Source organism: Aspergillus saccharolyticus (assembly GCF_003184585.1).
Source record: "Aspergillus saccharolyticus JOP 1030-1 unplaced genomic scaffold BP01scaffold_7, whole genome shotgun sequence".
In the NCBI taxonomy this organism is placed as follows: Eukaryota; Fungi; Ascomycota; class Eurotiomycetes; order Eurotiales; family Aspergillaceae; genus Aspergillus; species Aspergillus saccharolyticus.
In genome coordinates, this window is record NW_020290617.1 from 34,679 (window position 1) to 60,731 (window position 26,053).

The 26,053-nt window shown below is 53.5% G+C and overlaps 5 protein-coding genes across 5 annotated transcripts; 4 read left to right on the forward strand and 1 right to left on the reverse strand.

Moving 5' to 3' along the window:
- The first annotated feature begins 161 nt into the window (after positions 1 to 161).
- Positions 162 to 1,407, forward strand: BP01DRAFT_354506 (polysaccharide biosynthesis domain-containing protein). Its single transcript, XM_025574442.1, has 5 exons — positions 162 to 327; positions 408 to 432; positions 487 to 771; positions 847 to 883; positions 942 to 1,407. The coding sequence occupies exons 1-5, from the start codon at positions 283 to 285 to the stop codon at positions 1,000 to 1,002; spliced, it is 453 nt and encodes a 150-aa protein (XP_025433290.1). The 5' UTR covers positions 162 to 282; the 3' UTR covers positions 1,003 to 1,407.
- A 234-nt stretch (positions 1,408 to 1,641) lies between these two features.
- Positions 1,642 to 5,901, forward strand: BP01DRAFT_335717 (ABC transporter ATP-binding protein; the record flags this gene model as incomplete). The annotated part of the gene is made up of 6 exons (XM_025573211.1): positions 1,642 to 2,072; positions 2,131 to 2,794; positions 2,859 to 3,651; positions 3,787 to 4,750; positions 4,778 to 4,932; positions 4,998 to 5,901. The coding sequence occupies 6 exons, from the start codon at positions 1,642 to 1,644 to the stop codon at positions 5,879 to 5,881; spliced, it is 3,891 nt and encodes a 1,296-aa protein (XP_025433291.1). The 3' UTR covers positions 5,882 to 5,901.
- A 1,701-nt stretch (positions 5,902 to 7,602) lies between these two features.
- On the forward strand, positions 7,603 to 15,858 carry BP01DRAFT_291419 (uncharacterized protein; the record flags this gene model as incomplete). The annotated part of the gene is made up of 7 exons (XM_025571653.1): positions 7,603 to 7,734; positions 7,814 to 9,079; positions 10,045 to 11,254; positions 11,306 to 12,018; positions 12,073 to 13,108; positions 13,763 to 14,600; positions 14,688 to 15,858. 7 exons carry the CDS (start codon positions 7,603 to 7,605, stop codon positions 15,856 to 15,858), a joined length of 6,366 nt encoding a protein of 2,121 aa, XP_025433292.1.
- A 51-nt stretch (positions 15,859 to 15,909) lies between these two features.
- Positions 15,910 to 16,790, reverse strand: BP01DRAFT_389863 (huntingtin-interacting protein K; the record flags this gene model as incomplete). The annotated part of the gene is made up of 2 exons (XM_025577950.1): positions 15,910 to 16,380; positions 16,470 to 16,790. 2 exons carry the CDS (start codon positions 16,788 to 16,790, stop codon positions 16,222 to 16,224), a joined length of 480 nt encoding a protein of 159 aa, XP_025433293.1. The 3' UTR covers positions 15,910 to 16,221.
- Positions 16,791 to 17,299: 509 nt separating this feature from the next.
- Positions 17,300 to 19,359, forward strand: BP01DRAFT_213281 (3-deoxy-7-phosphoheptulonate synthase class II). Its single transcript, XM_025571091.1, has 6 exons — positions 17,300 to 17,429; positions 17,493 to 17,602; positions 17,674 to 17,737; positions 17,793 to 17,885; positions 17,944 to 17,995; positions 18,052 to 19,359. The coding sequence occupies exons 1-6, from the start codon at positions 17,408 to 17,410 to the stop codon at positions 19,244 to 19,246; spliced, it is 1,536 nt and encodes a 511-aa protein (XP_025433294.1). The 5' UTR covers positions 17,300 to 17,407; the 3' UTR covers positions 19,247 to 19,359.
- Positions 19,360 to 26,053: the final 6,694 nt, after the last annotated feature.

The window sequence follows — 26,053 nt, forward strand, 5'->3', positions numbered from 1 at the left end:
AGTCAGTGTACTGTCTCTTTCTATACTCCCAAAGCGCTTCTAAGCACTTTGGGGTCTGCGGATGACGTACCGATTTGGTGCGGCGGGGTTGTAGGCGGCGGCGCAAAAATCTCCGCCCGCGGCAGAAAAAGAAGTGGTGTGCCGCGGGGCATTTCAAACTTCCATCCCAATCAAACAACCAAAACCTGTTCTCAAGTCACCGAACAGAATCTATCTCTCAATTCCTTGGATTGTTCTTGACCACATATCTTTACTTCACATTCTACGAATACAACCGCCACAATGTCGAAGGCTTTTGATCCCGAGACCGCGGAGAACTTGGAGGATGTAAGTCGTCTTCGCGCCTTGAAAGCGCCCGTCACCCACCACGTTTCACAAGTTGCAACTCGCTAAATCGTCAAATGTAGATGGAGAAGCAGTTTGCTGTCAAGGGTTCGTCTATCAGTCCCGTTCTTTTGTCAAACCTTCCTACTCACCGCCTCCTAGCCGTGGAGCACTTGATGACATACTGGGCGATCCTCGAGAAGGTCCCCGGCTCGCAGCTCCGCCTGACCAAGATGGACAACGAGATTTACGAGTCCTTTATGAAGGAGTTCCCCGACTTCGACCCCGCTGCGACGATCGACGAGGACCAGATGAAGAGCAAGGAGGGCAAGGAGAAGTGGCGCAACTGGATGAATCAGTACGAGAAGACGATCGACGACTTCAACTTCGGCACTATGCTCCGCTCCAACGCCAAATTCGAGTACGACCAGGATACGACCATCTTCGGTGGGTAGTCCTTCATGCGCGATGATTCCCATCTTACACACAACGGGAGAGTTTGGCACTGACATTGCGGAACAGCTATGCGCATGCAGTTCTACGCGATCGAGATCGCCAGGTGAGCACCAATGCTTTGCAGGTAGGAAGACACAAAGTGACTAAAACTCAAAACGCAGAAACCGCGCTGGACTCAACGATTGGATCTACGAGAAGGCCCAAAAAAAGGCGAGCTCTTAGAATCGCCACCTAGTCCCGAAACCTTCCTTGATTATCTAGATTCCGCGCACGAATGACGGATCCATCCCAGCTCCACAAATCCTGCATTTTGCTATCGCCTACGGGATTAGTGCAATGACTCAAGTCCATCACCGTCAACCTAACGGCCCGTTGACGGCCCCATGGGTCTCTCGTTGCCGGTGTTGGCGTCGCTTGAATGGCCTCGGCGAGAGCTGGGTTTCCTTTCAAAAGTGGCGGGATTGGAAATGGATTCTCTTTCTTTTCTTGTCAAAAGGTGAAACGTCATGTATATACATTTGGAATGAAGTAATGAGTAGAAATTCTGGTGGTTGATTTGCCGCGCTAGCGGAGAACAATAGCAACGACGGCTCATTATCTCAACATTCTTAATATAACCGCTTTGGGACAACCCGCGGGCAAATGGACATATCGACACCCATTGTCAGGCCTCACAACTACAAGAGAATAGACGTTGAGTGTTAGACTTTTGGCTCCTCATCTCGATATGGGTTGATGGATTGCGATGAGCGTTTCTGCATTTCCAGGCAAACCATGTATCTCTCAGAGTTTATCAACCTGCCTCCTCGATAAATACAAAAGAACGAATCATCAAAGGCTGATCGCAGGGCCGGATCAACAATGGCTACATTCATATTGAGACTTCCCTCACGCAGAGATTCGGGCTGGTTGTCTTTGTTCAGCTTCACCACCAGAAAGCATGCGCCCACTCTGATCGGAGGCATCGTTCTCGCTATCATCGCGAGTTTGCCCACGCCAATTTTCTCGATATTGCTTGGGGACATCTTCAACGAGTTCGCCTTGTTCGGTGGCCGAGAAATTACTAACGGGGATCTAATTCGGTCTACAACCAAGTATTGCATTTGGCTGGCGGTACTGGGAGCAATCAGCTGGGTTTGCAATGGGTGCTACTATATCCTGTTTGTTATATTCGGAGAGTTGCAAGTGGCGAACGCTCGCACCGAGCTCTTCGGTGGGCTTTTGAAGAGGGACCAAGAATGGTTTGAGACACAGCAGGATGGAACTCGGGTATACCTGTCTAGTCTTCAAGGGTATGTTGCCTCATACTCTTGTCCTGACTTACTTGCTAGACGCTGACACCGACATTAGCTATATTGATGATCTGCAGAGGGGAACATCGCAGGCATTTGGACTTGCCTTGCAATACCTCTTCCGAGCGATTGTATCGCTGGTCCTAGCTTTCTATACGTCCTGGAATCTCACCTTGGTTACTCTAGCCGGAATACCAGTGCTATCGGCCATCATCTCGTACTTGTCGGCGAAAATGAACGCGAGCTTTGAAGCGCAAAAGAACGAGCTTGCCAACGCATCAAAGATTGTGGATAGCGCCACCGCCTCGATCGATGCAGTCAAATCCTTCAATGGGCAACTGGTCGAACATCGGAAATTTGTGACCAGTATCGACCGAGCGGCAATGTACTACTTAAAGCGAGCGCGCTTCACCTCCCTGCAAATCGCGTTTCTGCGTATGATGACTTTTGGTATGTTCATTCAAGGCTTCTGGTATGGCAGTTCTTTGGCAACATCCGGCAATCTCTCTGCAGGGGAAGTCTTAAGGACCTTCTGGGCCTGCTTGGCAGCAGCACAGTCCTTCGAGTTTATTATGCCGCAGGCAACGGTTATGAGGAAAGGGAAGATTGCATCCATTGCTCTGCAACACGCATTGAGCGATCGAGCAGACGGCAAAGCCCCTGGAGTGCTGGACGGGGCCCTCTATCCTGATAAGTGCGAGGGCGATATCGAAGTGAGAAATGTGAGTATATCACCTCTCTTCAGTTTTGTACTCGATAGCTTACTAACTCTTATGATCTCGCAAGCTTTCTTTCTCATACTCATCCCAACCAGACAGATTCAGTCTGGATTCAACCAGTTTCTTCTTCCCAGCCGGGGAGACCACATTTGTAATAGGGAAAAGCGGATCCGGGAAGAGCACACTGGGACAGCTACTTGCGAGGTTCTATATGCCGACCTCAGGCGAGATTAGTATCGACGGACATCCCATTCAAACGTTGAGTACGAGTTGGATCCGTAACAATATAACACTTATTGAACAACGGAGTGTGCTTTTCAACGAGTCCGTATTCATGAACATCGCATTCGGAAGTCGGGATCACAGTCGACTCCAGAAGCCAGACGTGCAAAAATGCATTAGCCTAGCCAGATTAGAGGGCACCATTCAGGCTATGCCGGATGGCATCGAAACGTGTGTCGGGCCAGGAGGAAACTTTTTGAGCGGAGGCCAGAGGCAAAGGGTTGCGATTGCCAGAGCTCGACTCAGGGATACCCCGATACTGATCATGGACGAACCGACAAGTGCCCTAGATGGCACCAATCGTGTTGAGATCATGAAAGCCATTCGAGATTGGCGACGGGGCAAGACGACGATTATCATCACACACGACATGTCCCAGATTCTAGACCGTGATTTTGCCTATATATTAGAGCATGGCTCCGTCGTCCACGCTGGCTATAGGCATGAGTTGGAAGACAGCAAGCTATTTTTCCATCAAAAAAGCAAAGCGATTGAAGAAGGCGAAGATGATGTCAACGGCGCAACGAGCCGTGCCCCGTCGCCTGAACAGGGCTCTTGTGATCCCTCAGAACGGCGAAGTAAACATTTTTATGACCCAGTGCGAGATGCGTATCTCAAGGAGCTGCTGTCGGCCAACAGTGAGCATGCCGGACGTTTGCGCTCCCCTAGACAGAGTATCTTCGGATCCATGCTCCCACGCCATGCGCCTCGAGATTCCATTGATTCCATCGCGATGGAGATGATAGAACTGAACACCATTCATGTCAATGGTGCCAAGGCACAGCTCAATCGAATCAGTCGTCATATTGCAGCCAACAACGACGCGCTTCATCGCATCGATGAAATGGTTGCAGATGAGCATCCCGAGCAAGCCACCCGCCTCCTGCCGCAGGAGCGCCTACCTTTACGGAAGATCATATTGACGATGATACCAAATTTGACAAAAGGCCAACGCTGGCTACTGGCCCTTGGGTCGTTCAGCACGCTGGCTCATGCGATGGCCACCCCTGTGTTCTCTTTTTGTTTGTCGCAGCTGCTGCAGACTTTCTACGATAGCAGTACCCACGCTTCAACGTGGTCATTGGCTGTCCTCGGTGTCTCGCTGGCTGATGGAGTGGTGTCTTTTGGCATGCACTATCTTCTTGATCTTTGCGGCCAGGCTTGGGTCGACAGCATACGAAAGATCAGCTTCGGTCGAATTCTCGACCAGCCCCGCAAATGGTTCGATGAAGAAGGAAACAGACCCTCCCAGCTGACCACCTGCCTGAATCAGCATGGAGAGGAGATGCGCGATCTCATTGGGCGGTTTGGTGGATATCTTCTCGTGGCTGCTACCGTTGCTCTGACGGCGATTATCTGGAGTATGGCCCTTTGCTGGAAACTGACCCTTGTCGTTCTAGCTTGTGGTCCTGCTATATACGCTATCACTCGAGGCTTCGAGAGAACGACTGGGTTATGGGAAAGACGATCTGCTGGAGCGAGGACCACGACCGCGGAAGTGTTTATCGAAACATTCGCAGAAATTCGGACGGTCAGGAATCTGACCCTGGAGCCGTTCTTCCAGAAGAAGCACCTGAAAGCTGCATCAATGTGTATGAGCATTGGCTTAAGAAAAGCTCTCTACACGGGCTCTCTCTTCGGTTTGGTTGACTCCATGATTATGTTTGTCAGTGGTGAGTGAACGAGGCTTGTCGTATCGTGGAGATTTGTAACCGGGCTGGTGCTGACGCTTCAAGCCCTGATATTTTATTATGGCGCCGTCCTAGTTTCATCGTCAGAGTTCAGTGTTGAGGAACTTATGAGTGTCTTCTCGATGCTCCTATTCGGCATTGGATACGCAAGCACGGTTCTGTCGTGGAGTATGTTCTCACAATGCATTTTTTTTCTCTCTCAATTTGGCGAGCTTTTACTGACGATCAGGAAGTTCCTCAGATTGGCACGTCTCAAGAGATGGCTAACCAGCTCCTGCGCCTTGCGAGACTCCCCAAGGGCAGCTCGCACGAACATAAGGGAACCGTCAGGGTCCGCCAAGTTGCACCAGTCAAAATCACGGGGCTCAGCTTCCGATACCCGACACGATCTAACGCACTGGTGCTGAAAGACGTCACCATCACCATCCCAAGAAACTCATGTACGGCTATCGTTGGGCGTTCTGGTTCGGGGAAGTCCACGATAACTTCGCTGCTTCTCAACCTATACGAGAGTCCGCAGTCAACCCACGGGTGGCCCACTATTGCCCTTGGGGGCGTTGACATGCACCAAGTGCACACTCCAACGCTTCGTTCTCTCGTCTCGATCGTGTCCCAGCAGCCATCTATCTTCCCCGGAACCATTCAAGCAAACATCACATATGGCCTTGAAGACGCATCCCCTCTCCACCAGCTTTACCATGTCCGCGCTGCCGCGCAAGCCGCTGGGATTGATGAATTCATCTCATCTCTGACCCAAGGCTATCTCACAGTCATCGGAGACGGTGGCGTTGGATTATCCGGAGGACAAGCTCAGCGCGTCGTTATCGCACGAGCCCTCATCCGGAGACCTCAGATCCTGATCTTGGACGAGGCCACTTCCAGCCTCGACCCGACAAACGCTAAGATCATTCGCCAGACAGTACAAGATCTAGTCAACGGGCGACTCGGACTCACCGTACTCATAATCACACACGCAAAGGAGATGATGGAGATTGCAGACAAGGTCGTGGTTCTTGAACATGGTCGCGTGGTCGAAGATGGATCATTCAGAGATCTTGCGTGTCGGAGTGGTGGAAAATTGAAGGCTCTGGTAGAGGACTCGTGCGAGGATGAATGAGACAAGTAACAGACTAAAGGAGGTTGGGGGGGGGGGGGAAAGATATGCATCGCAGGCCTGCACGATTGTATAAGAGATAACTGTGACGGAGACGAGAGGATGTCGGGGTATCTATCTTCTCTCTGTGAAGCTTTCACCAAGATATGTGACCTGTCCAGACTACTGCGGCTGAAGGTACGCCAGGGGCCAGCCAGATGAAGCTGATGTCGTTAATACTTACATTGCTTAGCCTCGGCAACCCAGCATGTAGACCAGGCGCATCGTCAAACATGCCGAGCTGAGGAATTCTTAGTTTTATAGCTAGCTTGCGAAGGTTTATTTGAAACAATTGCGGGGAGCACTACTCTCCATACCAAGCCTACAATTGGTGCCGACTGCACGATGCAGGGGAGCCTCATTCTCTGCAGGGTCTTGATCAGCATATCATAAAAATAGGGCAGCTTCAAGTATTGATTGTGATTTTTATTTTCTGTTTATTGTGTGCGTGCAATGATATGGCCACTGCCTTAAATTGTCTGTGATGTCAAACGCCTCTATTCGGATACGAGGTTGGCCGACTGTGGGTACTAGGACGGTAGAATTCGTCCAACTCGTGCCTGGGAACGGTGTTCCAAGGTTTAGACTGCATGAAACGTCAGTGTGTTGACCCTCCCTGAACGTGGTAGAACCACTAAGACACATGCACTCGTATCGGGGGATGGTGGATGGTGGAGGAGGGGAAAACCGATCGGAAGAGATGAGCTTATCGATAGGGGAGAAGATGACATGTTCTAAAAATGGCATCGCATCTCCACGACTCGGAGTGGTGGTCGTTTCACCATGAGATTGCCTTTTAATTATTCTAGGGGGAGGAACTGGAGATCATTAATCTAGTAAGTCAGAGAGAGATAGTTATGAGGAGTACAGAGTATACTGTGTACAGATTCCTTATTTGAAAGAATGAGTGGAGACTGGGACCTGGGTTTTAATTATCGCAACTCCGTGCTCCGTACGCCATAGAAATCATCGGAAAGACAAGGATACGAGGAGGAAGGAAAGAGGGGAAAAGAAAAAGGCCAGCCACTCAGTCCCGTGTCTCTCCCAAGGCCCAGCCACACACACACACAGACACACACTCTCTCTCTCATTCTTCCTCCCCTCACTCACTCTCATTAGTTATTTCTTGTCTTGTCTTGGACCGATTATCAAATCGTCACTCTTTGATACCAGCTAGCCGCTGGTAGGTCTATTAGCTACTACCCAAGCTGCAATCATTCGTTTTCCCTTTCCCCTTCTTTCCTTCTCGTCTTCTTTCGATTCTTTCCCTTCCCTCTCTTTCTCGCTCCGTGCGTTTGCTGTATGGAGATCACGGACATGGTGACAAACCACCTCATGCGCAATTTACACTTACCATCTTTACTATTCCACCATACCCCTCTCATTATCTCTTGACCCTCCCCCGTATACTTTCCGAACCCTTGCTCTGACTATCTGAACACCTATTGGCACCTATCAGCAGCTTTCGCTGCCCGTTTGTCTCACCTTATATACAACCTCACCTCATCCGCCAGTTCCGCCATTTTCCCGCCTTAGGCTACCATATCTTTCAAGTTTTCCTTCCGAACCAAACTTGGAATTGCATTACTTGGAACTCGCTCCACAGTCCTCACACTCTCTGCACCTCTGTATGCTTTGAGGCTTAGGCCTTGGGCTTTTTGATTGCTCGCCCTAAGCTTGTCAGCATGTACATTCCAGACCACCCCCGGCATTTTGGCCCCCGTCAGAATGGGCCGGCTAGCGACCCCAATACGGAGAAGAGCAGCGATAATGGCGGAGATCACACAACGACCAGCAAGAACAACATCTTCATCATTGTGAGACTGCATCTTCGCTCTCTTTTGTCCTAATTCCCGAATGCCTCTGTGCTGACGATATGTTCTCTCAAATTCACAGTGCGCCGCCTGCATCATCTTCGTGCTATCATTCATCTTGATGCTCTACTTTGTACTGCGTACCCTTCGCCGAATGGAATGTCGCCCTAAATATATACCCGGAAAGTTCTTGAAGGATCGCTGGAATCGATGGAACGTGGGTGTCACCTATGGACAGGTCCCGGATGGATCCTCGACGAATAATTCTGGCCATGCCTCGACCGAAGCAGCTCCCGAAGGAGGCTCGGAAATGCACACTACTAATGCAGCTGTTCGACGGGAAACCTCAATTCGGTCCATCATTACTCTTCCGCCATATTCAGCCAGCCCGAAACCCACTGAACAGGTGATTGCTCGTGAGGGTGAGCGCGAAGGTATGGATGTTGTGGTAGAATTTCCTGAAACTGCAGAGGAGGAAGAAGAGCGCAGAGAAAACTTGATGGAGTCTCTATACCAAATACGCTTGCAACGCAGACAAGAGCTAGCCGAACGGGAGCAGCGACGACAGGAGCGTCATGAGGCTCGTGCTCAGGGAGATCATGCTCGCCTTGAACAGCTACGCATCCAGAGTCGGGCGCGCGCACAGAGTCGATCATCTGCCAACGCCAGCAATGCGACTCTTAGCGCAACGCTGGCGGAAAGCCAGGGCCGTGGCCGCGACAGACGTATCTCCAGTGTGTCCTATGCGGAGGTAGGATACGTCCGCCACGACGGATCGCGTGTTCGAGCCTCGTCGCCCGATTCCGACCGACGACCTCTTTTGACAGATGCTACTGGCGTGGGCTCCGAGCCAGCTGATCGTTCATCCGGCTCGGTACTGACCGGGGTGCACTCGCGAGGCGAGTCATACTCATCCTTCCAGTCCGGTGCCACCACCATCTCCGAAGCAGATACTCTGACCCAGGTTCGATCTCACGCGGCCTCTACACACTCTCTAGGGCAGCCCCTCCCAGGTCCCGATGACGGTGGTGACGTTGGTGCCCTTCATATTCCGCCCCCGGACTACGAAGACCTCGACTGGGGAGAGGCCCCTCCGTATCAAAGCCCAATCGCCGACCGAGGCGAACATGCGCCTCAACTGCGGGAACTGACTTCCTTACCTATAATTCATATCGATGCTGCCAGTCCCGTCAGCAATACCCCCACAACACCCATAAATTCCTTGCGAGCAGAAGAAGTCCCAGCCGCCCATGCGTCCGTGTCAGAAGACCCTGCTGAGAACCGCCCGCTTGTTGAGCTATCAATGGAAGGGCACTCAGTAACGGACGGTCCTCCTGCTCGTTCATCCGTGAACACATAATAACTCGGTTGATCGCCCGCCGCGCGTCGACAACATCTGCATATATCGGAAGCGTTGCGTTTGATCCTACCCTGTGACGACCATGACCATTTACGACTTCTAGATTCCCGGCATACCTATGTTTCTAATCTCCTTTGGGATACTTGCTCATCCTCATCCTCTGAATCCTGTTAGCCAGCACGGCGTTAAGCTTAGGTGACCATAATCTTGGTTGATTTGTTTCGACACATTCTTTTTGTACATTTACAATCCAGGAGGGTAGCAAGCGCTTGTCTTAGATCGAAGGCCACGCTTGTGCATTTTCACATTGTCTGCAAATATCATACGAGAGTATTTTGAATGGAGTCTCATATAAATTACTGCCACCTCTGAGCAACGGAGTGAGAACACAATAATTAGCAGTCTGTTCCGTTAATCCAGAAAAGAAGAGACGGAGAGCGACCATGGCTCGTTTGCTGATCCGGCCGCACCTCGTGGCCGTGGAATCCAAAGGCGGTCAGCAGCTCCACCCGAGCAAAGTAAACAAACCAAACTGCCAGCCTGAAGCAAGTCCACCCAACCTCCTCATTTTCTAGACTTATGTCGCATCCACCTTTTGCACCTTAGATTGCAATCAGGAGTGACTATCACTGAACCTCCCATTGTGACGAGAAGACTATCATTGTTTACTCATTACAGGCATTTGGTTGGAGAACCCTCAACATTTGGGCTTTTGTTGCTGCTTCCTGTTCCAGAGGAGGAGTGGCTCGCGCTGGCTCGACGCGCCGCCCTCTAAACATTCCCGCACTTATACCACCGAGTTCTTACAGTCCAGGTAACAACACCCCTATACCTTCAAATCCATCCCCGCACACACACACACACACACAACCTCAAGTGAGCATTCAATGCTGACGCGACTGTCTTGTCAACCAGTGGTGACCACGGACTGGGTATAGTCAAAAGGCGCGTAGCGCATAACGGATATGTCGCGCGAGGCCACCACCCACAGCTTCGCGTCCTTTGGCTCAGATTTTGATCCCGAGCACGAAGCTCTTGCGTCCACACAGGAGATTGGAAGGAGTCCACGACTCCCCGACATGTATAGCAGTGCACGAAACCGTTCCGAAGTCCAGCAGGACGAAGAGCCGGATTACGCCTTCAACACCTCAACGTTCGAGCAATACCTCCCTAACTTCTCGCCGGTGGGCACATCGGAAGAAGAGATGGACCATGACGAGGATGATAGCATCTCCATCGAAGCTGGAAGAGGACCTGCAAAGCCCGCACGCCGACTGGACGATTCAAGAAACTCATACATGAGCATTGAGAACAGCGTGCGTTCGTCGTCACCAGCCATTAGACTCGACTTTCCCACATCCAATACACCACAAAAGTCCGCTCTGCGCGGCGCGCCCAAACGGGCTGCTAGCGAAAATTTGCGCAAGGATGCTCAAATCCGACGCGCGAGTCTCGCCCACAAGGAGAATCTCGATCCTAAAGCGGCTCGGAAGGAGCAGCGCCGGACTCTCTCGGACTTTCATGCAAAGGTCCGTGACTCCTACGACGGATCCCTGCTCGAAGACGAACGGCCGTCAGCAGCAGTCAGCCATACGCGTCCGACGCGCTTCGCCAACCCGAACCTCTCCCACCAGATTGCGGACGCGGTCGAAAAGGCTTCGCAGGAGGCTTATGCTCGCGAATTGCGTCGCGGAAAGGCTGCTACGAGCTCCCGCAGCATGTATAACATAGCTGGAGATACGGCAACTCAACAATCATTCCTCCTCCCCGATCTGCCTAACCTGTCGGAGCTAGTCTCCGGGGTGTATGAAGATGGTAACCCGGTATATGCACGCCAGAATCGCGCGCGCACCACGCGTTTCGTCTCACCGCCGCACGATGCCATGGATGTATCTCTAACGCGTGAGCATATACCGCTCGATGCGGTCCCTATCCCAGAGGACGAGAAAGCCCTGTTCGTCTCGTTGAGACTCCTCCAAGATAAGGTGGCCGAACTCGAGAGAGCTAAAATGGATGCGGAGAGGAAGGTTGAGGAAATGAGACAGGAGAGTACGTCGCTGAAGACGAGTAAGGCCCGTGGCAAGGAGAAAGTCTCACGTGCCAGATCGTATGAGTCTGAGGAGGACGAGTACAGAAAGGATCGCCTTGCGCGCGAAAATCAGAGTAAGTCGACTAAGAATGATCATGAGAGATCTCCAGCTGACGACGTTGCAGAATTGGATACAGCAAATCTTGCGCTTCAAAACAAGCTGGATCTCCTCGAAAGGAAGGCTGAACTTCAAGAAGCCTCCTTGAAGCGTTTGAACCGGGAGCGAGACATGGCGGTCTCCCAGTTAGGCGTATCTTACCTCGAGACACAGGATCTCAAGAATGAGATTGGAGCTCTCCGGCAAGAGAACGCCGAGCTCAAAGCTCAACTGGTGAAGCTTGCATCCGGTTCCAAGAGTCATGACGATACTTCTGAATCCGAGCAATCGACCGCAACGGAGATAAGCGAAGGCGATGATCAAACAGACACACAGCAGAGCAGAAACTTCAGCAGAAGCACCAAAGACCTCACCTCGAAGAGCGCACGCTCCCGATCCAAGGCCGGTCGCCAGAGTCATTCCAGCGCTAAGATCTCCACTCAGGTTGACAAAGAGATTGCGCGTCTCGAGAGAGAACGTGCTGAGGAGGCCCTGTTCTCCCTTGACATGTCCCAATCAAGAGAGAAATCTAAGTCGAAAGCGGAAAAATCCCGAAGCAAGCCCAGAAACAGTGATGCCACGTCCAAAAAGCAGTCTAACACCGGCAAGCAACGCGTCAAGAGGGTGGTCGTGGAGGAGATAGATGTGACCGAGCCTGTTGAATCAACTGGAGACGTCACAGACAATACCAAAAAATCTGGCGTGGTTGAGCAGGATCTGACCCTTCTGAGCTTCGTTGATGTGAGTCATGCCTTTTCTTCTTGTGTATTCTTGTAACTCATTCATTCTCCTTAGGAACGCGAAATTGCTCAGCTACGAAAGACATTGGAGGAGGAACGCCTGGCTCGCAAGAAGCGGCAATCGACTGCAGCAAAAGAGCTGACTGGCAACGAAACTGGGAACACCACCCGTCAGAGCGCGGCAAAGCCTGCAATCCCTAGAAAATCATCCCTCAAGGAAAGCAAGGGGTTGCCTGCAAGGCCCGCCTCAGCAATGGGCGACGTGACCGCCACATCTAATACTAGCATGGTCGAGGGTGATAGCAACTTGTCAGTGCCCGCTGAACGTTCTAGACGTCATTCAGATCATGCCGCGACTGCTTCTACTCCCAGGCGGCGGCGACGGGTCGCCGAAGAGATGACCTCCGCGTTCATATTACCCGACATCACCCTGAATCCTGCCAGCCTATTCGATAACCTTAACAAGCTCCCTGAGCCTACGCAGCGTGCGCTCGACAGTGCTACCCAGCATAATGGCAAGAATTGCACCGTCTGCAAGCGTGTCATGCCTGGTGACTCTTGCGATCACACTGCAGAAACTGTGAAAGTTCCCAAACCTGTACCAGTCTCGGAGCGTATGCCTGAGCCGTCCATTCTCAACGAAGACCCTACTATGCGGCCCGCTCAGTCCCCTGAAATTGCCCTAGCGACTGTCCTCAAGGCCTTGGAAGATGAACTGGCGCACCTGAAGATGCAGCTGGTTGCGTACCAAGGTGCTTACAACAAGCTGGATGTTTCGCTGAGCAAGAGGCACAGAAAATCGCTTGGTGAGAAGGTTGAGAAGTTGTTGAAAGATATTGATATGAAGGCTGATCAGATCTACGCCTTGTACGATGTCCTCGAGGGACAAAAACAGGATGGCCGTGAGATGACCGAGCAGGAAATGGAAGTGACTCTTCATTCGATCGGGATTGAAACGGGTGCTGAACGGACACGCGATGTGACTACCGGATCTACCATGCCCTCCCACAAAGCCCCGGAACCGGACTTTGATGATGACGACGAGTTGCCCTGGGAAGGGTTCGAAAGCACGATGGAGCTTACGGGTCGAAGTGCGGGTACTCATCGCAACTAACCTGCCCGCCCGCCCTTCGCTTTGCTCGGGTTCTGTCCATTCTCCTTTCAATTCCCACAGATCTCTTCGAATGTTCTCTTGGCTGCACGTCCTTGCGCGCATTCTACAGTCTCAGTTTGCCTATGTTTACAAGCTTCTCTGACTGTTGACGGTGAGACTTGGTGGCATAGGCCATGGTTGCTCCGGGTGATGGCGTCCTTGGCAGCTGCTGGACGCTCCCACATTTAATGGGCTCGGGCTCAAGCCTGCATCGAAGAAGGATCTTTTAATTGCTTATCATTCCGCGGAACTTTCTTTTCACGTGCCGGGAAGGCCTCAAGGGTTGGATTAGGCGTTACAATCAAGTCGCATGCGTGATATATCCTTAGTTAGCATTGTTTGATTAGTCATATGTGTCTCCGTGGTGGGTTAGGGTTGGATAATCAATGCGTTCCTTTCGTTCGATAGTAATTCATCGGTGCGAAGCAAATATCGGCAACAAAGTGCCGAAGAAGCGGTCGGAAATACCCAAAGAAGCACTAGTGGCGATGACAAGCTTTAGGCCGACAACGGCTCATCCGGCCGCTCTTTCTCACTTTCTTCGTGCCCTCGTGCTTCAATTGATTTCTTCCTTGCCACTCTCTTATTGTAGTTGAGTCTCTGACTGTACACTACTTCGCAAGGCTTGACAGTGCCTATTTATTCCTTCTGATGAGTTCGCCGCCATTGTCTGATGATATCCTCAACCGATCTACCGGCAATGTAGATGATTCCACGCCTGCGACCGAAGTCAACAACACTGCTTATCTCCGCCGAGGGCCATCCCAGCAGGGAAGCGAATTTCTCGCCCCAACTTCTCCTTCTGAGCACCACACCCTAGAAGACGAAATAAGCTACAATACCGCTATTCGCGATGATAGTTCTGTACAAACTCGGATCCTCGCGCCCGCCGCGGAAATCATCCCTTCGCGACGCCTATCCATAGACATCGCCAACAGCAGCGATGGCGACGACAGTGACGACGCCACTGATGACGAGGACACCGAAGGGCCCACGAGTCCCTCGAGCGAAAAGCCAGTGACATGGGCCTCGCTGCCCAACAAGGGTCAACTTGCGATCTTGACCTTCGCGCGGCTGTCGGAGCCTCTGACGCAGACCTCTCTCCAGGCGTACATGTTCTACCAACTCAAATCCTTTGACCCTGCCCTGCCGGACTCGACCATCTCCGCTCAGGCCGGTATACTTCAAGGCAGTTTCACCGCTGCACAGTTCCTCACGGCAGTCTGGTGGGGCCGCCTGGCTGATGCGGACTGGATGGGCCGGAAAAGAGTGCTTCTGATCGGACTGCTCGGCACCTGCATCTCGTGCTTGGGATTCGGCTTTTCGCACTCGTTCGCGGCGGCAGTGGTCTTTCGCACGCTGGGAGGGTGTCTGAATAGCAATGTCGGGGTGATGCGGACCATGATCGCCGAGATCATTGAGGAGAAGAAGTAAGTTCGCGCGGTGCCAAGTCGCTCGCAGGCTAATACGTCACCATTCATTTGGAGATAAGAGGCCATATTGACTAACGTGCATAGGTACCAATCTCGTGCATTTCTTCTCCTGCCAATGTGCTTCAATATCGGTGTAATCATCGGACCTGTTGTGGGCGGTGCACTGGCGGACCCGTTGAACAGCTACCCACAAGTCTTTGGCCCTGGAACATTCCTTGGTGGCGCTGACGGAGTTGGGTGGATGAGACGATGGCCATATGCGCTACCGAATGTTCTCAGTGCAATTTACCTCTTCGCCTCGCTATTGGCCGTGTTTTTGGGACTTGACGAGACCCACGAAATTGCGCGTTACCGCGACGACTGGGGTCGGAAGCTGGGGCGCATTATTGCGAAATTCTTCTCTCGCCGCCGAGGTCGCTACTACCGCCAGCTCCGAACCCATCCGGACAATGAATCGATTTACATTGATGGAAGCGTGACCAGCATGTCGGCGCCTCCAAGCCCTATCCGTTCGCGTGCTCGACCGCGTCACAAGCGCCCCAGCTTCAGGCAGATCTGGACCCCGAATGTTCTCCTGACCTTGTTGGTCCAATTCCTCCTGGCTTTTCATACCAGTGCTTTTAATTCGATGACATTCACCTTCCTCCCGACGCCACGAGCTCCTGAAGGTAGTCGCAAGGGCTTCTTTCACTTCAGTGGTGGGTTGGGATTGCCGTCCTCTCGAGTCGGCATGGCGACCGCTATCATTGGGATTATCGGTCTGCCGCTGCAAATTTTCATATACCCGCGCGTGCAAGGCCACCTGGGGACTCTGACCTCGTTCCGGACATTTCTACCATTTTCCCCCATTGCCTATGCATTGATGCCGTTCCTCCTCGTGCTTCCGCGGGTGCCGTGGCTGGTTTGGCCGGCTTTCACGATTGTGGTGGGTCTCCAAGTTATTTCGCGCACGTTCGCTCTCCCTGCGGCTGTCATTTTGGTGAACAATTGCGTCACCGACCCCTCTGTCCTTGGGACAATCCACGGGGTTGCTCAGAGTATTGCCAGTGGGGCTCGGACGTTGGGCCCTATGATCGGTGGATGGGGCCTTGGTTTGGGGCTGCAGCATAATTTCGTTGGCGGAATCTGGTGGGCGCTGGCCCTCGAGGCGTTGCTCGGCTGGCTGGCTTTGTTCATGATCTACGAAGGTAAAGGCATCGAGAAGAAGAAGGCGTTACAGGATGAGGAGGACGAGGAATTTGATGAACGCCGCTAAATGTGGCTCGGATTTTGATGGAGAGGACAACATAGATTAGACAGATTTCTGGATGGATACATACACGAGTACGATGTGACAGTGGCCTTGTGGGGTTACTGATTGAGATGGCACGAATTTATGAGAGATGTCCAGATATGATTTGATGTTCTTCATGATGGATTGTGGTTCATAGTTAGCTTTTTTGAGGAGGATCTGTCAATCGTGGATGAAAATGAAGCCTTGTGAATCAAAAGACACCTGCTTGCCCAAGCTTTCACAGTTTGCAACCAGTGCGGATGCCAACCATGCCCCTATATACCGTAATACATACCCATTCAGCTGTCCATCCGCTCCATACCCTCCGAAGACCGACCAGCAGCCTCAATGTGCCAATGCAGCCGGAGCAATAAACGCCTGAATTGCCTGAGCCACGTTTCCCTCATGAGTCCTCAACAGCTCCGTGGCCCTGAGCTTGTTCAAATCCAATTGATCAACCTGCAGCCACCTCCCGGACGACCACGCATTAGCCCAGCGAGCTTCCTGCAGCCTCATCCCAAGTGTCCATTGCATCGTCATCAACCAAGAAACAGGACAAAATCGCAGAGATCTTAAAGGCAGGCGTAACGTACCAAAAGATTGACGTCGTCGGCGTTGACCTTGATGGCCTTCTTCTTGATCCCCTCTCCGGCCGCGTCTTTGGTGTGCTGGATGGTTGCCGCCCGCTTGTTGCCCGCATTGTGGCCAGCGGCGATCTCGAGCCGACTCATTGCCTTTCCGAGAGCTTCCTGGTCGGCGGTTGAGGGCACTTTGGAGGGGCTATCGGTGCTGGTGGTGGTGGCGATCTCGTTGGTGTGGAGGGCGGAGAGGGCGGCGGCGGCTTTGCGGTCCTCGGCGTTGGCGGGGAGGGGCTGCTCGGGGTCGGCGTGGGCTGAGGGGATGGAGTCGGACATGATTATTGATATCGTTGAGGAATTGTGGATCGGTTGTGTGACTTAATTAGTATGTGTCTTTTGAGTAGTAGGTAGTTATTGTGGATGCAATTCAAGTTCATAACCATGAGATGCAACATTCATTCTCCACAACAATGACGTTGAGAGACAAGACTTGAGGTACTCCGTTTTAAAGTCTAGACCCGAAGCAGGACTAGCGCCGGGCCATTACACCTAAAGAAATCCACAATGGGAATGACTCAGCCCCCGTGGATAGCCGTGTTTTGTCCCCCTTCCTCCAAGAAATCCCCCCCATCATTCACTCCATCTTCGACATCCAATCTCTTCGAACCCCCTCTTCTTCTTCCTTTCCTATCCCTCAATTGAATTCTCCAAATCACTCGGGACAAGACTCTGCTAAAGCAAGTCGGTGGTGTTGATCGAATTGAAGAAAGAGAAAAGAAAATACACTCCCCAATTCAGGGTCCCCGGGAGCCAGATCTCCACACCGTTCAGCCCGCTGTCATTCCCCAAAACACGCTCTTTAGCCGTCGATCATTGCGACTACATTCCTCCCTCCTCGACTGCCCTTCGCATCCACCTTCCAACTCGCCAGATCAGACTTAGTCGCATCCGCCATGGAGACCTGGTCTCCTACTTGTACGTTGGTCTTCCTGAGAACGAACTCGAGACAGCGAAGCTGATGAATGTCGCCGTGTTTAGCTTGGACCTCCAAGCCCGTCAAGCAATGCGTCACCTACGATGATTCAGACGCCGCGGAGCTGGCCTACGAAAAGTTGCGCAAGCTTCCTCCTTTGGTGACACCGCAAGAGGTAGGTGTCTTTCCCTTGTGCTTCATCTGGTGCCGGACGGGCTTTGTTTACTGATAGCGCGGTGATGGTAGGTCTCGGATCTCAAGAAGAGCTTGCGAAATGTCGCGCTTGGGAAAGCGTTCGTGCTTCAGGGGGGTGAGTCTATACACTCTCTTTGATGTGAGATGAAGTGTTCCTCATGGATGACTAGGTGATTGCGCGGAGCTGTTCGACTACTGTAACCAGGAGATGATCGAAGCCAAAGTGAAGCTGCTCTTGCAGATGAGTCTGGTGTTAATTTGGGGTATGTTAGGAGAACCGGGGATAGTTAAGGTGACGGTGAAGCTCATGCAGGTTTCTAGGAGCAAACAAACCGGTGGTGCGTATTGCTCGAATTGCAGGGCAGTTTGCAAAGTACGTCCCTCCCCACGGTCGGTGTATCTGGTGTCACATACTAACCCAACCATCAGGCCCCGCTCCAGCCCCACCGAAACCATCAATGGGGTCGAGCTGCCCTCTTTCCGGGGCGACAACATCAACGGCTTCGACGCGACGCCAGAGTCTCGCAAACCCGACCCTTCGCGCCTGGTCTCGGCGTACTTCCACTCGGCTGCGACGCTGAACTACCTGCGCGCCTCGCTCTCCTCCGGTCTCGCCGACCTGCATTCCCCGCTCGACTGGGGGTTGGGCCATGTCATCACCCCGTCGATCAAGGAAAAGTACGAACGTATTGTATCTCGGGTCAAAGACGCCTTGCGCTTCATGCAAACCGTCGGCATCGACACGGATCGCGGCGTCGAGACGGTAGATGTCTACACCAGCCACGAGGGCTTGCTTCTGGAATACGAGACCAGCCTCACCCGCCTCCTCCGCAACCCCTTACCCCCGACCCCTCCGCCAACCTTTTCCTTGTTCTCCCCTCCTCCCCCTTCGCAGCCCTCCACATATGCAGAAGACCCAACAGCAGCAGCAGCAGCAGTCGCAGCCCCAGCTCCAACGACAGTACCAAGCACCACGGCACAAACCCCGCTCCTCCCCTCCAAATCCTTCTACGCGACATCCGCCCACTTCCTCTGGATCGGCGACCGCACGCGCCAACTCGACGGGGCGCATGTCGAGTTCTTCCGCGGCCTCGCCAACCCGATCGGCATCAAGATCGGGCCCAGCATGACCCCCGAGGAACTCACGCAGCTGCTGGATGTGGTGAACCCCACGCGCGAGATCGGCAAAGTCACGCTCATCTCGCGCTACGGCGCCGCCAAGATCGCCGCCCACCTGCCCGCCCACATCGCCGCCGTCCAGCGCGCCGGCCACTGCCCCGTCTGGCAGTGCGACCCCATGCACGGCAACACCCAGAGCACCCCGACCGGCGTCAAGACCCGCCACTTCAGCGATATCCTCTCCGAGCTGCGCCAGGCCCTCGAGATCCACCGCGCGCACGGCTCCTTTCTGGGCGGCATGCACCTCGAGCTCACCGGCGAGGCCGTCACCGAGTGCGTCGGCGGCGCCGCCGGTCTGACCGAGGAAGGTCTCGGCGAGCGCTACACTACCTTCTGTGACCCCCGGCTGAACGAGAAGCAGGCCCTCGAGTTGGCGTTTTTGGTCGCCGGGTTCTACCGCGAGATGGACGAGTCCGAGCAGCGCGGGAGGTTGAATGCCATCTAGCCGGCATTCTTCCTCGCATAAGTAAGTGAAGAAGCAAGTGCGGGAGCAAAAGGATACCAATGGAGAGCAAGTCAAGCAAAATAAAGCAAAGGAAAATGAAAGAAGCAAAAGAAGCAATCCGAGCATTCCGAGCAAGAAAAGAAGGGCAAGCGACATGACAAGCAAAACAAGCGACATAAAGAGTCCATCATCCATATGAGTTGTCCTAGGCCAAGGTGAGGGTACGTCAGGGAGGATCTAATACTGGGAACAGACAGAGTGGTGGCCCCGGGAACGTAGCAGGACTGGGGTCTGGTCTGGTTCTCTCCGGGTAATTCCACACAGATTCTTTTGGAATTGAATGGGAAGAACTCAGGCTTTGCCTCTGAAAATCACTCAAATAATTTACCAATTTACGATGAACGGCGGACATATCGAATGAAAAAGGAAATAGGAACTTGATGTTATGTATTTAAGAATATGAGCGATATCCATGTCATGTCAACTCAAGACTGGCTACCAATATATGTAGAGACTGCAAATGTAGGGGGCGGGGTGAGGTGAAGGGTATCCCTGGGGAAAACAAAACTAGAACAAAAGAAGAGACAAACAGAACCCAATTTGTTAAAACACCCCCCTAGAACCTCCTGAAAAAAAAAATGAAGCAAACACCCGACGGCACGGCTAACTAGTTATAAGGAAAGAAGAGAAAATGCGAGATCAGATTCACTCCACAAGGGGACTGCCCACGCGGGGTTTGTAGGCCATGCTCTTGCGACGCGCCGCCTCGAGCTTGGAACGCAGCTTCTGGGAGGGCTCGCGCGCGGGTCCCCCCGGAGTCGTGAATAGACCCTGGCGGGTCTGCTTGGGCGGACAGGTCTGCTGGACGAGCTTGGTGCGCTGCGAGAGGTAGAAGGGTGTGGTCGGGGACATGCCGATGGCGTCCATGTCGAAGGTGTAGGCGGACGAGCCAGGGGTCTTGGGCGTGTGGCAGTACCGCTGGTCGGGCTCGGTGTGGCCGACCGTATACTTGTCCTTGGGCGTGACCTCGGGGGTGGCGGAAGACTCTTCCTCACGGAAGGAAGAAGCGTAAGTGGGCGTGTTGTCTCTTGTGAAGCTCGCCATGGTGCTGCGATCGATGCCGGAGCGGCGGCGGCGAGGGTCCATGGACGTGCCGGCGCTCGCTGTGGGGTTGGCCTTGACCAGAGTACCGTTGACGTTGCTCAGCGCGCGCGGTTCCATGCTCTTGCGGCGTTTGGCGCCGCCACGGGGGATGATGGAGCTGTCAACGGCGTACGGGGTTTCGTCGACCCATTTGTTCTCTCGCTCGCAGCTGAAGAGGAGGGTCTTGTTAGTCAATCGCTCCGAAGTACAGATCGAAAGAAAGAAACTTACTCGAGAACCCAGCCCACACCGACACACTTGACCAGGCCACGCGCGTGTCGAACCTTCTCCAGAGTCCGAACTCCTCCGTCCTTGAAGACGACATGGGTGACGCCCACTTTACCCTCCTTGGGTTCGGCCTCTTCCTCAGGGGCCAGACTCGCGCGAGGATTCCAGGACCAGTTCTTGATGCATCTGGCTCCCATTTGTTGGAGAAGCTCGATGAAAATACCACTAGCATCCTCTCCCTCCGTGGTGTGCACGTCCACATAAACAACCGCTCCTTGCAAGACCAGCTTAGGTGCTGGGGCGCTCGTACTTCTTCGTGAAGCCTTTGCGCTCTTGATGGGACTGGGCGATTGCGGGGGACGCTTTGCGGGCGTCGATCTCTCAGTCCTTGTGGGGCTGTGTGTGACCAAAGCAACTGGTCTGGACATCGAGGTCCTTTGGAGTCTCGGGGATTTGCGAGGAGACATGGGTGGAGCAGTCTGCTGGCTGGGAGCGAATGTCGAAGTGCGGATTCTGGTGGAGGCGCGAACGGGCGAGGCCCCAGAAAGCGACAGGCCTCTCTTGCGGGAGATCTTCAGCGGCGAAATCTGACCTTCCGGCTTGAGGGGCACCTTGGATACAGTGTGTACAGTCTGCATCTGAGGGAGTCTGTTCTTGATCGGCGTGAAGAGAGGAATGTTGGAGAAGACCTCATTTTCCTTGTTTTCCTCGAACGCGTCAGTTGCAGCGGCTGGGCTTTTTGGTGTAGGAGTGTTCTCGTTGGCTGTTGGCTCGTGCGAAACTTCCTCCGTGTGTTTGTCGGTCTCAGCCTCAACCTCTAATCCATGTGGTAGGTCAGCCGCAGTGCTGTCCATCTGAACAGCATCTACGGAGGCGCTGGCGTCTTCTGTAAATGAATCCTGACTGGGATCTTCCCAGATTTGAGCGCCGTCTACCTCTTCAGCAAGTGGGGTTCTTGTCTCAGCAGGCTCGGAGGCTCCAGATTGGAAATGCTGGCTATGGTTCTCGTAGACTTGAGCGTCATTGACAGCTTCAGCACCATCAGTTTCAGTAGGCTCGGTAGTATTGGCGGTGTCGATCTCTTGTGTAGGAGACCTCTCGGCAGGATCTTCGATGGTTTGAAGAGCATAGTCCCCATAGATCTGGTCAGCAGTCTCAGTGGATGAGACAGTTCCTTCCGGATGAGAGGCGTGGCTGAACTCTTCATACTCTTCAAGATCCTCTGCAGCCTCTGTGATTTGTTCCGCAGTATCCGCAGATTCTCCAGAATCCTCAGGACCATCCTCAGCAGCATCGTCGTCCTCCGCAACATCAGTATCAGCAGCGTCACCCTCTTTTAGCTGTGAATCCACGCTAGGATACCCGTATGTTTCAGGACCATCGTTCTCGTCAATTTCCGATTCAGCCTCAGCATTCTCAGCAGCGTCAACCTCCTCTAACTGCACCACCTGGCCAATCTCCTCTTGTGTTTGAGGACTGTCGTCTTCAGTGGCTTCAGGGTCAGCTTCCGCATCTTCCGACTGCGGGGGCATCTCCGACGAGGAGTCTTCAGTCTGATGGGCGATCTGAGGGTATGCTACCTCTCCGGTAGTCTGCTGTGCGTTACTAGAAGACCGGCGGCTGCCGCCCAAGGAGAAAATCCCCTTGCGTGGGCGTTGCGAGCGCCTTGGCTGAGATCTTGCGGGACTGGTGGCCTTCCACTGGCTAAATTGTTGTGCTAGAGGTGTGAAACGAGGGGCGTTATCAAAGATCGAACGTTTTACAGACAGTCTGCGAAGTGGAGTTGCGGCACTGGAGTCGACGAAAGGGTCCTGATAGTCACTGCTGTCAATGGTGAAGCCTTGTCTGAGAGGACTAGGACTGTCAGCGGGCGACTCGTAATTCATATTCCGCCGCACAGGGCTGTCTGGGAGGACGCGGACTGGCGAGATGTTCCTCATCGCTCTGTAGTAGGCTTCGCGCATCGGACTCCAGGGATTCTCGGGTTCCTCAACCTCGTATGGCAAGATGGGGACACGACTGGGCGAAACAACTACTGTTTGTTCGGGAACAACAATTGTGGCTTCGTTTTCTTCAAAGGTGTAGTGCCCGCCGATTTCTTGATCACCATGAGACACATCTTCTTCAGCAGCATCGACGTCGTCATCGGTTTCCATCATGTCAGGGTCTTCTTCCGTATCAGAGGAGTTAAGACGTTTGTCTGCCTCTTCGGGTAGGGAGTGTTGGCTGACTGAGACATCGTCAAGATCTTTCACTGAATTAGTGGAAAGGCTAGATGAGGATGTATGATATTCCTCCTCCGCACTTGGGCGCTCAACCTCCCTCTCCTGAGGCAACTCGGATGTTTCTTCACGTTCCTGTGCCGGACTACCGTCGTCAGCATCGGATAACGTTTCGGGCATGTCTTGGCCTTGACTAGCATGCTCATCATCCTCTTCTTGATCGCCCCGGACGGAACCATCATCAAGGGTCTCATCGATTGTGCTTTGACGATCATCAACCAGACCGATGTCTTCTTGTGCACCGTCCTCGGACTTCTCGACAACCTGCAGGTCATCAATTTCCTCGTCAGAAAGAAGTTGAGGCTCTGGACTATCCTCTTCAAAGTGCCCTTCCGGCGACCCGTCCGCTGTCTCTTTGCTCGGTGCCTCGTTTGAATCCTCGACAGTATCGGATTCCGCCATCGATTCAGCATTGGGACTCTCTTCAGTCTCTTCGGGTACCTGCATATCCACTTCATCGACAGGGTCCTCCATGGGCATATCCGCATGCTCAGAGACAGTGTCAATCTCTTCCATCTCGTCCTCGTCAGAGCCCTCTGACACACTCCGTGAATCGTCTTCCATGACCTGATCATCTTCGTTTTCGTGGTCAGCCGGTTCGTCAACATTATCGTGTACATCATCACGCGGCGGCTCGGCCACATCTTCAGCAACTGTACTACCGTCGTCCTCGACGTACTCAACAGTCTCCTCAGAGTCGTGTTCAGCCGTCTCCGCGTTGGTCGCCTGTTTCTCACAATGACGTGCAACAGACGGCGAATGAGGCGGAGTTGTACTGATAGGATCAATCTCATCATCCTGATCTTCCTCATCTGATGCCACATTCTCAGTTGCTTCATCCGGCTCATCGGCTTGAATATCTGCTCTGGTTTGCATGAGTCTAAGAGGAGACTCCTCGAGCTGTGAATCCTCAAAGGCATCGTTGTCTGCCAGTCCTTTATCACTATCATTCTCGTGGTCGGATTCTTCGGGTACTGGGCTCTTCATGACGGACAGAGATGCCTTGAACGGAGTAGCGACCTTTTTCGCAGGGCTCTGAAGAAGGGATGTGCTATACCTCAAGGGAGTGGCGGAGGGCTCTTGTTGAGATTGGGACATGAAAGACGCGCCAAAAAGGCCCTTACGGGGCGAGGATTTCAAAGGTGAGTTGTGTCCCGGAGTAAGGTTCGGTTGCGAGACCGATCCGACACTGGTGCCAAAGAGATTCCCACGTCGGGGAGTTTCAATGTTTGCTTTCCGCGGCGAAAGCCTAAGCGGAGAATTGAGTGTGGGCGACAAGGTGGGCTGCGACAAGGGCTTGAGGTCACTGCGGAGGTTCAAACCACCGCCTCGCCTGGGCGTTTCTCTCATTGAGAAATTAAATGGCGAAGGGGGTGGTCGCCGAGCCGGACTCGACAGGAGGAGGTTATTATCGTTGAAGTCGATCGACCGTCGAGGACCGGGCAAAGGATCGCCATTTTCATCGAGGGATTTGCGGAAATGTCCTGTGAGGTTGATCTTCTTGACCGGGGATTTCAGTCCGTTGTTTTCTGATCCGTGTTTGGGGGGCGATTGCACAATTGCTTTCATGTGATCCTTGTCGAGACTCAACTCATCATCCTCGCCATCCGAGCTCGCGTAGGAAGAAAGCCCCTTGGCAACCTGCGTCGCCTTTTTGGGCGAGAGGGGCTTCGACGAGCCATCCTTCTTCGCAGCCGCAGGCTTACGGCCCCTACCGGAGGTAGCCGCAGGTTTGCGAACCGGCTTGGAAGCCAGGCCTCCCTGGCGCCCCGAGCCCGCTGCGGCGCCCCTTTTCCTGCCGGCCGGCGGAGGGGGAGATGGTTCATCCAGCTCGTCCGCGTCCGTGTCCGTGGGATCCTGGAACGTGACTTTCTTCTTTTTGGCTGGGCCGCGCAGCAAATTCGACTTCGCGGACGACGAGTTGGTGGTGATGTACACTTGCCGGGGCGCTTCCTGGGACGTGGAGAAGTCGATATCTGTGAACCCCCGCGCGTTCAACCGCGTGTTCTCCTTCAATTCGTCGACCACCTTGGGCTTCGCTGCGGCCCCCTTCGGCCGACCCCGGGGCTTGGGCGCAGCAGCCTCCGCGTCCTTGGCGGCGCCAGGCTTCGTCGCCTTGGGTCTTCCGACGCGTTTCTTGGGTGCCTCCGACTGAGCCAGCTCGTCGTCATTGTCACTATCCAATTCCTCCGGTGCCGGCACCACTGGGGTCTTTCTCGTCCGGGAAGCAGTGGGAGCGGCGGCGGCAGCCCTGCTTGTCGTCGTAGCCTTGGTGGGCGGTCTCCCTCTGGGTTTCGTCGATGCCGTCTTCCCACTGCTCCTGCTGCTGCTGCTGCCGGCGAACATATCGATCTCGTCGTCCGTCGTCGCGTCCCCATCGTCAACCGGTCGCTTAGCGGTCGTGAATGAAGCGGCGCGGGCGCCTCGTTTGCGCGCCTCCGTGGCCGAGCTGGGCGCTTTAGGCTTTGTGGTCTTCGAGGCTGCTCTGCTGGCGGGGGCTGTCGTGGTTGTCGTTCCTTTGGTCCGGGTGCGCGTTGCCCGCTTGGGCGGCGATTGTGGGATGACTGCTGCGCGAGCCATTTCTGGAGTGTAATCTATGCCGGACGCGTAGTGATCGAAACGTCGGATATCGAAGTTTATGGTTTTTATGTTTCCCGCTGAGTGTTGTGGTGTGGGTGTTCGCGCGCGGGGGAGGGGTGGCCGGATAAAAATCGACGACTCACTCTGCTCTCATTGTGTGATCGCTTGTCGTGACTAGATCAATGGTCACTATATTGTTAAGTTTCAGAAGCCCCCAGAATCGATATGTATTGTGTTCGTAAAGAGCAGGGGGGCGGTGGCGTTGGTCAGGTTGTGGGTTGGGATCAGTTAAGCTTGCAGCTTCGGGTCTTTCGTCAGAGTTCGAGCTAAACAAGAAACCCGCCCACCGCGTGTTGTCCGCCTTGCTTGTTTGGGAAAGCCAGTTCGGCGGTTGTCCAGACAACACATCACGTGAGGGATGGGGGCAGCTTAGGTAAACTACTTTATGGAGAACACTTGCTGAATGAATATCTGATGAATGCATTCACACCCCTTCAAACAAAAGACTTTGTCCAAGCAAGCTTACATACAGAAATAGCCAAAGCTAGACTCCAAGAAGCATGATCGAGAATCC